The sequence below is a fragment of the Penicillium canescens genome (genome assembly GCF_028828765.1).
Source record: "Penicillium canescens strain IBT 15451 chromosome Unknown utg000008l_segment0_segment0, whole genome shotgun sequence".
NCBI classification, from domain to species: domain Eukaryota; kingdom Fungi; phylum Ascomycota; class Eurotiomycetes; order Eurotiales; family Aspergillaceae; genus Penicillium; species Penicillium canescens.
In genome coordinates this window covers 1,660,467-1,672,224 of record NW_026703970.1, presented here as the reverse complement: position 1 = coordinate 1,672,224, position 11,758 = coordinate 1,660,467, and the positions used below count along the sequence as shown (strand labels likewise).

Here is an 11,758-nt window from a genome sequence, read left to right as displayed (position 1 = left end):
CAAATGATCTGTGCTGTTGGCAAATGGCCTGATTTAAGCCTTCACCGCAGGTGAATGTGGTTGACGATTGAAATGATGAGAAAAGACGGGGATTTGATTATTCTGGAAGTGGACCGTGAGAGTGAGACGGAGCAAATTTCAGTCCTTCGTGAAATGGGATGGGTATTTGCTGAAGACCAGGCGGCTGAGTGTTTGTTTGGTGTCTATGCGGCAAAGCCCGAGATTACTGATGAGCGTTGCGGTTGATTTTAAGGACCTTGTTATAGAGTTGGAAAACTTGGACTGGATCTACTGTACATGACGGGAAATCTGGATATTATGGGATTATATTACTAGTGACTTTCTAACGTTTTGAAGAAGATTGATTGGGTATCAGCTGTGAAGCAGATGTGGAAAGTGATGACTGAGAGCACATAGCGTGCGCCAGACCAGTTGACATGGCTATTCCGTATTTCTTATTCAAATAGCCAGAGTTGTCCATGGTGTGAGGTTAGGACTTGGTTTTTGGATAGGCTTCGGATGTAGACCTGGAATTTCCGGCATCATTCGGCAAGTGTTTGTCGATTGACATGCTGCCGTGACTGCGTTTGGTGATTAAGAAGTGAGAGTAGAGCAAGGTAACCCAAAGGATATTTGCCGAGCTGGTGATATCTATGAGTCTGAACGGTTGGGCCTCTTGCATGTTCACGTGTGAAGCCTTTACTCTCCGAAAACAACGCTCCAATAGTCCTTCACAGAAGCGCATATACCAACATAATCCCTCCATGAGGAGAACTTATCTTCAAGCTCACACGCCGTCCAAAGAATCTCTTGCCAAAAAGCCCTCTCAACATCAACCTTGGAACTGAAGTCCTTGACTACATTTTCAGGAATTGTCCAAGCACGAGTGTAGGTACCATCATCGGCAAAAGCAGGGTTGACTGCACCGTGATCGAAGACAGTAGCCGGGTTGAACTTGGGAACATTGGCGTGAATGAAGAAAACGCTTGGTGCTGGCGCCTCGTCGCCCCGAACCCGCCACTTGCCTTGGCTGGTTAATCTGAAGTCCTGAATGGGGTTGAATTGGGCCATTGCAGAGCCAGCCATACCACCGTAGGTACGATGACCTAGAGCACAAATCGACTCGCTGACCTGATAGAAGTGCTCTTGCATAACTGATGCAGCAGCCACGAAGGTTTCCTTATCACCTTCCCCTGCAGCGCCCTGCGATAGGAGTGGGTAGTAGTGAGACGGGCCCCAATAGTTGTAGTAAGTACAGAGCAGGAGGGTTCGCGTATGGGTCTTCTTCGATATAAGTACCTCCCCAGATTCAGTTGACTGTCGCAGTCCCATTGGCGGAGCAACCTGGTCAACGATTTCGTAGAAGAGAGGCGAGGCGGAGGAAGCCCAAAAATCAGGCCAAGTGACCATCTTCCTTGAACGGAAAGGCTCATCCCAGAACAGATCTTCTGGCTTCTCCAATGGAAAAGAATCAGCATCGAGGAACAGGATTTCTTCGAATGAAGAGAAAAGCATTGCGAATGGCTTGTATTGGTATTTCTCGATCTTAGCCGGCGAAACGCTCAGAATCCGAGATAGCACTAGACACCGCGCGTTCAGTGATGGCAACACTTCATCGCAGATATATTCCTCGTATTCATCTTCATTGGCCAGGAACACTTCCATCGGTAGCGTTGACCCTGTCCGGCGGAGCATTCGCAGCGAAATCACTAGCACTGGGAGGTAGGAACCGCCTGCGGTCGAGACCACGCCCTTTGTGCCGGGTATGTAGCTGAGTTGAGGAGGAGAGTGGGAGATTGCGCCCACGAATTTGGTATGCGCATCTTTCATTATGGCTATATCATTTTCCGGGACGTGCAGGTAATTCGGACGCGGCGGTGCATCTTTATATTTGAATCCTACTGCCTGGGCCTTTTCTTCCTCAGTCACCGGGGCCGTCGTGTTAGGCGCATTGTTTTCCAAGAGTGTGTGGAATTCCCGCCAAAATCTCTGGTGTAATGCTGTCAAGTCGGAGATGGGTCCGAAGGAATGGGCGGAAGTGCTGTCATTCGATGGGACGTATGCGGTACGCCATCGTGAGAGGGTCCAGGTGAGAAGGATGGCGAGAGTAAATGCTACCAACAGCGTCCGCACACGCAGACGGAATAGCCGAACCGTCATCAGAACTTGCCGATGGTCTTGGGAGTTGAATACACTCCACAGGTTAAGGTTAGGCTCGGATGCTAACCGGCGGATCACTGACGTCGAAGATGGAGCTTGGTACCTGACGTGTATGATGAGCTGTCAGATATGGAATCATTCTTTTATTTTGACGAGGATTGTGTACAGAGGAATGCCAGACTGCCCCTTGACTGCACAGCTGTAGGCTTAAGGTTTTGGACACCTCGTGTCTAAGGCCACAAGGCAGAAGTTCTGCTTTAAGGTAGTGTAGTTTAACGTTATGCAATTCAACACTACCTACATCAAGGATGTATTACAAAGTGATACATTCAAGTGTCTAGCTCTTAAAAAGTATGAGACTCGGCAGAGTAAATGCATTGGATAAATACAGCATCGTATCCAAAACCAAAGCTCAAGACAACAATCATGCGTGTGTCTGATTCCAGGTAGTCATCTATGGCGAGCGCAAAGTTCAATTCGTTGAAGGTATAACTCAATGCTAATCTGAATTGTTCCGATAAAGGGAATACATCGCATAACGACCCCAAGGCCAGAACACTGTATCATACCGACACTCGACAAGGGCGACGCGCTGATCCTATTTTCGTCCGGCTATCATGAAGGTGGAACCAACATCGCGGATGAATATCGTCTAAGTTATTCGTGTTTCATGATAAGTGGCTATCTGAGGCAGGAGAAAATCAAAATTTAGCCGATCCGGAAATTTTGGTTAAGCAGTACGATCGCGAAGTCCAGAAGTTTATGGGCTACAGTCTGAACGACCCTGCTTGTGGATGTGTCGAAGAACTTGATCCCATTTACGTTCTCCATCCCGAGTTAGCAAGAATACAGAAGCCGCAGGGCTTTTAAGGGATTGTTTAGTAGAATGCGGGAGGTTTGATACATGTTCGTTCAGCAAGGTGGATTTGTTCCATTGCCCTCGTGCTCATGAGGGTATGATCTCCTAGTCCTCTCCTTGAATTTGGGTTCGTTAAACCTATGCCTTATGCCCATGGTTAAGTAGTATTCGCGTTAATTTTCATTATGTCTCTTCTCGTTGATAAGCAAAGGTTATGTAATTGGTTCTTAGTTGTCCAGGTGTTGAACGGGACCTCAATCAAACAAGTTGGTGCTGAGCTGCCAACGGCAAATACTGTAATTGATCTATGTATATGCGAATAGCCAAGCAAGTAAAGAAACACCTGTTCGGCTTTTGAATGAGGGAACATGTGAAAATAGACAAGAAGTACAGAAAATAAACACAGGAAAAGAAAAGTACAAAAAATGACTGTATATCCCAATTAAACTGGGATGCGTTTGCTCTCATTTTGGTGCTCCTTGTTCCGATAAAACCATAAAGGAGCCAGTCCGAATACCAAGGCTAGAAGGGCCAACAATGTGTTTCCCCAGCCAAGTCCGAGTTTGCCGTACATATCCGGCCCAGAGAGTGGCACTACACCACCAATTATGCTGCGTACAACGTTGTTCGCGGCGAGTGCACTAGCAGAGTAGGCAGTAAAAGCTCCGACCAGGTATGTTTGGACGCTGGTCTAGATAGAGAATATGTGTTAGTATGTACGTGGCAGAAGAGAGAGAAGGGGGGGGGGAAGGAAACGTCTAATCTTACCATTGAGCCTGAGAAACCCACGCCAATAAAGAATGTGCCAAAGATTGGAACAATCCAGTGAATGTGATACTGTGCTGTCCAGCCATAAATGATCAATCCGACAGGAAGCGCGAAGGCAGCGGGAATCAGCATCAAAAGATGATATCTGGACATAATAAAGTCAGTATTTGTGGCCAAAATCACCAAATACAAGTGAACAGACAGAACTTACTCTGCTCTCTCAACGCCATTGCGCTGCGTGAGTTTAGTGTGAAGCTTATCACTATAGTGGCCCAGGAACAGCTGTGTGGCACAACCCAGTCCCATGCCAAGGTATGCGAGACCTGCAACTCCTTGACTAAAGCCGTATTGATGTTGAAATACCACAGTATACGAGGTAAACAGAAGGTAGATAATGCCGTAGATCAGTCCCATGTAAAGGGCCATCACAATACTGACGGGGCTGGTACAGAGCAGCTTCATCGGACGCATTATAGCAAGGAAAATAAGTTGCTGAAGAGGAAGGGGCGATTTGCTTGCGGCTTGGAGGTCTGGGTTTCCAGTCTTCTTGCGGAGTCGAGAAGCTTTTCGTTCGAGAAGTGTGGGGGCATAGGTTTCCCGCAGGAAGATGAATCCTACAATTGCTGTGATAGCACTCTGAAATATTCGATGTCTCATTAGCCTTTGAAATTTTTCAAGAACGGGAACTAACATACCATAATGGTCAAAAGCCAGAAGATCCATCGCCAGTCGGCAGCCTCTGACAAGAAACCGCCAGCCACTGGGCCCAAAACGGGTGCAAGTAGCATTGCCAGGCTGAAAACACTCATTATACTAAACAATGGATTAGTGGGTATGAGCATGCAGTCAATTCCCAATGTACTTACAATCCTCGCTCATTTGAGGGGATAAGGTCCGCAATGGTTCCTCCGCCATTTGTTAATGGGGCGCCACCCATAACCCCAGAAAGCAGTCGGAATATGAGGAGAGATGTGGCGTTTGGAGAGATACCGCAGCATGCAGTGCAAATAGTGAACAAAACATTGCCGGCGTGGTAAATCTTGTTTCGCCCGTAAATTTCAGAGAGTGGTGCGAGCACCAAGGGTCCGAGTCCGAATCCGATGATCTAAAGGCCACTAAGGTTAGTATTCGTACCCCGTTGAGCAGAAGTTCTGGTATTTGGAAGACCGACATAGATAGAGACTGCAAAGTTCATCACCATTGATGATGATTTGAACTCATTTTCAATTTGTAAGAGTGCCGGGGCCATCATCGATGAGGCAAGCGGGCTGCAATCATCAATCAGCGTTCGAGTTGTTTATGTTGAAAGGGATTATACAGAAGCCTGACGTACGTTGTGAAGCGCATTAGGCACACTGCGCCGAGAATCTGGTTCTTTTTGGATCGAGGCCAATTCACTGGTTTCTCTGGATCATCTGGGCCGTCCCAATCTACCACTTTCAATAAACTGGCATTTGACGACGCACCCTCAGACGGGCAAGAAGAACCGGGAGGTAGTTCGCTGATGGTCGCCTGCTGCGGCGACTTCTTCTCTGCGGCCATGATAACTGTGACAACTCGGTTCTATAGATTTGTGTCTTTTTGAAGAGTTCTTAGGAAATGCTGTAAAGAGTGTAGTGTATGAAAAGAATGACAAAAGTATAAAGAAAGAACGTTGATTCAAACAACAAGAGCAACAAGACGAAAAATAAGACTATAAATGGATGCTCAGTTCATACATACATCCGATACAGATGACATCGCAAGGCATTCCAATGCCCGATCCCTTGCTAGAGAGTACGTCAAGCCCGCACGTAACTACATTTGTCGCCTTGTTACAGAATGGGTCTTACCCTGCCGATCAAACCCAGCACTTCACCCTTTTCCATCAACTGTACAGAATATTTTTCTCAAGTTTCATCAGGGTGGGTTAAAATCATATGCACCGCGTCCCAAACTCCTGAATGCTATTTCTGTTGGCTACTCTACATGTACCTTGATCTTCCTCGACACTTGGCATTCTCCACAAATATGAACAATAATTGTGACCGAATCCACACGATCGCGTCAACGAGGGTAGATCAGGACCCTTAGCGACCCGGATGATCAGACGCCACAACCGTCACGTAGCGTGATGATGAATTGAGCCCCTTGGCATTTCGCTTGGCATTTCTACCAGCACGAACTATTGCAACTATTCCCTGATCCACAACGGTCCGCCCACTACGGGCGGTGATCAATGATCTACATCATAAGCCTCCCTCTTTATGCGAGACACCTGCAGCGGGAGTGCACAAGGGGCCTTCTAGCTGAACTTTCGCGGGTCCCTGAATGTGATCCTTTACACTAGTAGGGACCAGGGGATTTGACTTACGTACCCTATTGAGCACGCAAGATAATTGACTGAGTCAATATTCCACCTTGTTAATGAAAACCCCCTGAACATCACGCAAAGCTCTTGGGCTCCATCCGTACTTCTGCGGGCTTCTTTTACCTATCAAATTATTGCGTTCTTGACATACCATTATAGAAACACCCTGATATAGATGCTGAAATAGAATAAAGGTTGTGGCGTCAGGGATGGATCCACGTGATGCTGGGATGTGTGCGCTTTGATTGGATAAAATGTAGAGCAGACCCACTATCTTTGTGTTGTTTGTACTTTCTGCCGGGGAGCCTTGGACCCGAAATTCCATAACATGCAAGGTCTGTTAGAGAGAAATCTATGGAAAGTGGCAAAAGAATTAAAGCATATGTACTCAAACAAAAGGCTGTTATTCAAGCGTTCATTTGCCAATGGCAATTATTTACACGCGTAGTGAGGACACAAATATTAATATGTGCTGTCACAGCAGCACAGCAGCAAAGCCTGGTCAGTTGTCTCTATCATCTGCTGAATAGGGATTCTCGTCTGACACATCACCATCACGCCCACTTTGAAGGGGTGAGATCGACGACGTTGGAGAAAGAGACGACCACGATGGAGATCGAATCGGGAGATTCAAGCCCAGCCCTTTCACTCCTGCAGATCCAGTTCGAGGGCCCGGTCCAGGCCGCTGGCCATTGACAGGGGACCTGGAGTTGGGACGCAGGCCAACTCGGGTAATTGCGCGTCGAAGCATCTCACCCGAAGAATCTAGAGCTATGAGGAAGCGGGCCAGCTCAGCACACAACTCCCAGTCCCCTTTTTGCGAAGCCAAGCCGATCAACCGCACGACATATTCCTCGATGCGGCCATCGTGGCCTTGCTCCTCATCCTCGAAAGCTTGCAATACGAGAAGATATCCAACCGCAGTTTTGAGCGAGTCAAGTCTCAAGGCTTGTTCGAACAGATCCTTTGGCGGGGGCAGATAAGCGAACAATGTACGCCATGATCGCAGCTCTGTTTTGCGCGTGCATTGCACGACGATGTCAAGATATTCCCTGATGGGGAGGGACGCTTGAAGGAAAGCAATAACGGTTGGGAGCAGCGGCTCTTCGCGTTCTGCTGGGTTCTCGGATTTGCTGGCCTTACTCTCGTTATCCACTTCGTCATCCAGGACGTGGTGTAGCAAGATTTCCAGGCCATGAGCAAAGTAGGACAAATGAGAGAAATGGCGGCATAGTGACAGAGCAGCAGGTGTTCCAAAGGTTGTAAGGCCATACTGTAAGAAATACGGCAGGAAAAGGTGGGTCTGAGGCGCGTGTTAGCAAAAAGGAGTATAATGAATTGGGGAGGGGGTGTAACTTACTCGAATGGCGAACTTCAAAACCGTGAATGTCACATCACGTCGTTGCATCATCTCGGACTCAACTCCGAGCACAATACCTTTGTTCAGCAACACAGACAGTGGATAGAAGTCTAGGGGAATGTGGAGTGGACCCGGTACCGTCTCTTGTTGTAAAACGTCTTGTACATCATTCCAAGCGAGCAGGTCTTTGCCCCGGAACATCCAAAGGGAGTCCCTGAGAGACAAAGTGCTGGGAGATGGCTCAAGTATCATCCCCGCAGAGGGACTGGGAGGCAGGGATTCATCAACCTGCGGGGCAAAGTTGAACGAAAGCTGGTCGCGCATCAGAATATAATATTCCACATCATGAGATACCACGCGCATGTCATATTTTAATCCGCCTGTTTCGGACACCACGGGCTGCAGCAAAACCAAATTGCCATCCACAAGGAGAAGCACCGATGCTACTTTGACATCTTGAGATGGATCGCCATTTCCTGCTTTCCCTTTAGTATTTCAATCGATACCCCTTCATTGAAAGAGAACTCACGCATTTGTTCCTCAGGCAAAACCCAGCTGATTGCTCGCACACGGGATGGCGCTCGAACAATCCCGTTGAAAGCGATCTGCCCAACAGGAACAAGAGTAATTTGAGATTGTGTTGTATTGATGATGTAATGATAGAGAATATTATCGAATGTGTAGACCAAAAGAGAATCTTCTCCAGAGGGGCCAATGAACACCACTGGTGAGGGGAGATATTCAGTGAACATGATGGAATTGTTGCCGTTGCCGAGAGAAGCTTCGCGCGAATAAAGGCGCACCTAAAAGAGGTCAGTCTTCAGTGGAATAACTGTAGATCAAATATTTGGCATACCTCAAATGAGCCGTCACTCTCAACCGCTGCAATCAGTATGTGACCATACCAGCACATCCCTCCTCGCACAGCAAAAGAGTTCTCGGCATTAGAGTCTTCGAAGACCTTCCATCTACCACTATTCACGCTGTAATGAGCAAGGCCGCGCCGACCTGCGATTGCAACATATCGTCCATCCTGGGACACAACGCAAGATTTAATCGGCCACTGGGAATGAAGATATGCTGGAGGATACTGGGCATGGTGCCAAAGGGAATCCTTTCCAGAAATTGTCATAAGATCCGGCATATCGTGACCACGATAGAGAATGAACTCGGTTCCAGTCTGCAGCAGACCTCGGGCCAAGTTTGCAGAAGAAAAGCAACCAGTCAAAGCACTGCGAGCTGTCTCCAAAATCCACAAGCGGCGATCGTTCTGCCCAGAGAGAATGATATCTGAGCCACCGCCGATCCAACAACCATTCGAAATGCCAGTCAGCCAATCTTCTGTATTCGTTGTTGCCAGCGCAGGGTCTGCCGAAAAGCTGTTCCCGCCAGGTTTCCCAAAGACACTCCATGTTGTCCAGCCATGTTCATAGCCTGCAAACAGACAATATCCGTCCGGTGAATAACTCATAAAAGACAAGTACCCGGTCGTTGTTGGCGAGGCTGGCAGCTGGAGCTTCTGTGAAAACGGAACATTGCCCATGTAATCTTTCGCAGTGTAGACCCAGACTTCGCCGTTGGTGCAACTCACGGTTAGCAGAGAAAAGCGAGCATTCACTGCCACCTTCAATGCCTTATCACCGTCATGCTTCGGGTCATGGAAACAATGTCCGTGGAAAGACTTCTTGGCTGCTTCAGAATCCTCTTGCGCCCCGGATTCTCGTTGCACGGCATATGCCTGGCCACTGCTCGTAATCCATATTAAAAGGTTCATTGCGCGGTCATATACCATGTCCACAATAGAAACCTTCTTTGATATCCCCAGTATGCGGCTCAGAAGCTCCGATGTAGTCTGTGTTCCACCTGCTTCAGGAGTCCATCGAATACACTGTATGGCCGCTGGTTTCACGGTGGCTACAACGAGTTCTTGATCCAGCGCCAGCGCCTTGACGATCCCCGACTCGATCTTGATGGCCATTCGGAACCGGATACTGATGCTCTTAACCACATTGGCTTCTTCAACCGCTGAGAAGCGAGCCAGTTGCTGGCGACGATGATGTGTAGAATGATCGAATCGCTGCTGGTAGACTGGAGTCGTTGAGTCCGACGCCACCGAGTATGTCAGGAGGTATCCATTGAGAGTCTGTACAACGAGAATTGTTGAGTCCGGATGCATGAGAAGGTCGACGTTAGGGCCATATGTATTCAAGGAGAATGTGGATCTAGTGACTGCTGCAACAACTGCTGTGGGCTGTCACAATTATTAGTATCAAGGCCCAACTCCCCCGCCGTAAACACCATGATTGTGAACATACTCGGGTCTGCCAAAGAGCAATGGATGTCTCTGTCATTGTCGCGAATATTTGACCAGCTCTGGACACGCAAACACCCTTGATGGTTTCATCTTCCCATTTGGATGTGCCCGGGTCGGGGGATGGTTCAGTGCCCGGCTCATTTCGCTGTGTGTCCGGGATCCCTTGCTGAGCCTCGTCATTCTCGTTATCGTTCAATGGGTTGGTACTGTCGTGGGTAGAGGAGGCATCGATTTCACGATCTTCGTATGAGGAGACATAGGGAATGTCGGGCCCATTGACCGCATAGACCCGGGGAACTCCATGAGGCCAGTACATGGCTCACTTCAGGATCACGGGTTAAGACTGGCAATGGAGCTCACATGGAGTCATATCCAGTCAGGTAATAATTGTCAGAAGTGTAGACAGTCACCCCCAGGTGAACATCAAACTGAAAGCAACAATCCAAACAGCTGGGGAAAACAGACCGCGGCCGATAAGCAGCGATCACGTGCTGGAGCTTGTCCCCCGCATCGCCTTACCTGTTTTTTTCCCTCTCCTTCTCCTGATTGAACTCCCCCCATTCAAAATCTCTGTAAAAATCGCTATCATGGTGAGTTACCCCCGGTGCTGGATGCTGCATCGAGCTGACAATAACACCTAGGCCCCAACAGAGAGCAAGAAGCGCCTGGCTTTGGCCGTCATCGATTTCCTGGGCTCCAGCCTGAAGGACGGCACCCTTACGGCCGACGATGCCGAGTCGATCGAAATCGCCCAATCCTGTATTGCCGACACCTTCAAGGTTGATCCTTCCGATGAGGCCGCCGTGAAGGATGCCCTAGGCGGACAATCTCTTGTCGGAATCTATAGTGTCTACGAGAAGCTGCGCAACAAGTCAACCCCGCAATCGACCGAGGCAGGAGCTCAACAATCCCAGGAAAAGCCCAAGGCTGGTGTTCCGACACCCGAGTCCGATAAGCTGAAGTCCGAGGGAAATGCTCTTATGGCGAAGAAGGATTACCCCGGTGCCATTGAGAAATACACCCAGGCCCTCGAGATTGCCCCCGCCAACCCGATCTATCTCTCCAACCGTGCTGCCGCCTATTCGGCCTCTGTTCAGCACGAGAAGGCCGCAGAGGATGCAGAGCTTGCTGCTGCCGCCGATCCCAAGTACTCCAAGGCATGGAGCCGACTGGGTCTCGCTCGCTTCGACATGGGCGACTACCACGCCGCCAAGGAGGCTTACGAGAAGGGTATTGAGGCCGAAGGAAATGGTGGCAGTGAAGCCATGAAGCGCGGTTTGGAGACATCCACCCGGAAACTCGAGGAGGCCAGCCGCACCAGCGAACCTCCTTCCGAGGACGTTGACACTGCCCCCGGTGCCTCCCGTGGTGGTGGCATGCCCGATCTGTCTTCCCTGGCTAGTATGCTTGGTGGTGGCGGCGGTGGTGGTGCCGGTGGTATGCCTGACCTGGGCTCCATGATGAATAACCCCATGTTCGCCAGCATGGCACAGAACCTGATGAGCAACCCCGATATGCTTGGCAACTTGATGAACAACCCCCGCCTCCGCCAGATGGCTGAAAACTTTGGCCAGGGTGGTGGCATGCCTGACATGTCTAGCCTGATGAGTGATCCTAACCTTGCCGATATGTAAGTCAATCAAAGCGTTAAATTCCAAGTGTCAATATACTAACATATAATCCACAGGGCTCGGAACATGATGGGTGGCGGTGCGGGCGGCGCTGGACGAGGTGGCCAGAACTAATCCACTGGCACATCGAATGATTGATGGCATGAAATTGAAAGACCAAATCTGATATACCATGTAGCAAAGTCAAATTTCAAGCGTTCTTTAAGAAATACAATTCCTGGCACATGCCTCTCTGTCAGCTTAGGAGGGAAACTATATCCTGTTGTACAAGAAGTCTAATAGAACCACGGAGCCAAATGAGTAAATCTTGAGAGGC

The 11,758-nt window shown here is 49.0% G+C and overlaps 4 protein-coding genes across 4 annotated transcripts; 1 reads left to right on the top strand and 3 right to left on the bottom strand.

Moving 5' to 3' along the window:
* Positions 1 to 699: 699 nt before the first annotated feature.
* On the bottom strand, positions 700 to 2,160 carry N7446_011479 (alpha-mannosyltransferase; the record flags this gene model as incomplete). The annotated part of the gene is made up of 1 exon (XM_058520221.1): positions 700 to 2,160. One exon carries the CDS (start codon positions 2,158 to 2,160, stop codon positions 700 to 702), a length of 1,461 nt encoding a protein of 486 aa, XP_058367745.1.
* Positions 2,161 to 3,461: 1,301 nt separating this feature from the next.
* Positions 3,462 to 5,329, bottom strand: N7446_011478 (MFS transporter; the record flags this gene model as incomplete). The annotated part of the gene is made up of 7 exons (XM_058520220.1): positions 3,462 to 3,710; positions 3,788 to 3,932; positions 3,999 to 4,423; positions 4,483 to 4,600; positions 4,654 to 4,892; positions 4,959 to 5,055; positions 5,121 to 5,329. The coding sequence occupies 7 exons, from the start codon at positions 5,327 to 5,329 to the stop codon at positions 3,462 to 3,464; spliced, it is 1,482 nt and encodes a 493-aa protein (XP_058367744.1).
* Positions 5,330 to 6,639: 1,310 nt separating this feature from the next.
* On the bottom strand, positions 6,640 to 10,127 carry N7446_011477 (RIC1 family protein; the record flags this gene model as incomplete). Its single annotated transcript, XM_058520219.1, has 5 exons — positions 6,640 to 7,440; positions 7,498 to 7,973; positions 8,027 to 8,300; positions 8,354 to 9,748; positions 9,813 to 10,127. 5 exons carry the CDS (start codon positions 10,125 to 10,127, stop codon positions 6,640 to 6,642), a joined length of 3,261 nt encoding a protein of 1,086 aa, XP_058367743.1.
* Positions 10,128 to 10,398: 271 nt separating this feature from the next.
* N7446_011476 (uncharacterized protein) lies at positions 10,399 to 11,556 on the top strand (the record flags this gene model as incomplete). The annotated part of the gene is made up of 3 exons (XM_058520218.1): positions 10,399 to 10,401; positions 10,453 to 11,441; positions 11,499 to 11,556. 3 exons carry the CDS (start codon positions 10,399 to 10,401, stop codon positions 11,554 to 11,556), a joined length of 1,050 nt encoding a protein of 349 aa, XP_058367742.1.
* Positions 11,557 to 11,758: the final 202 nt, after the last annotated feature.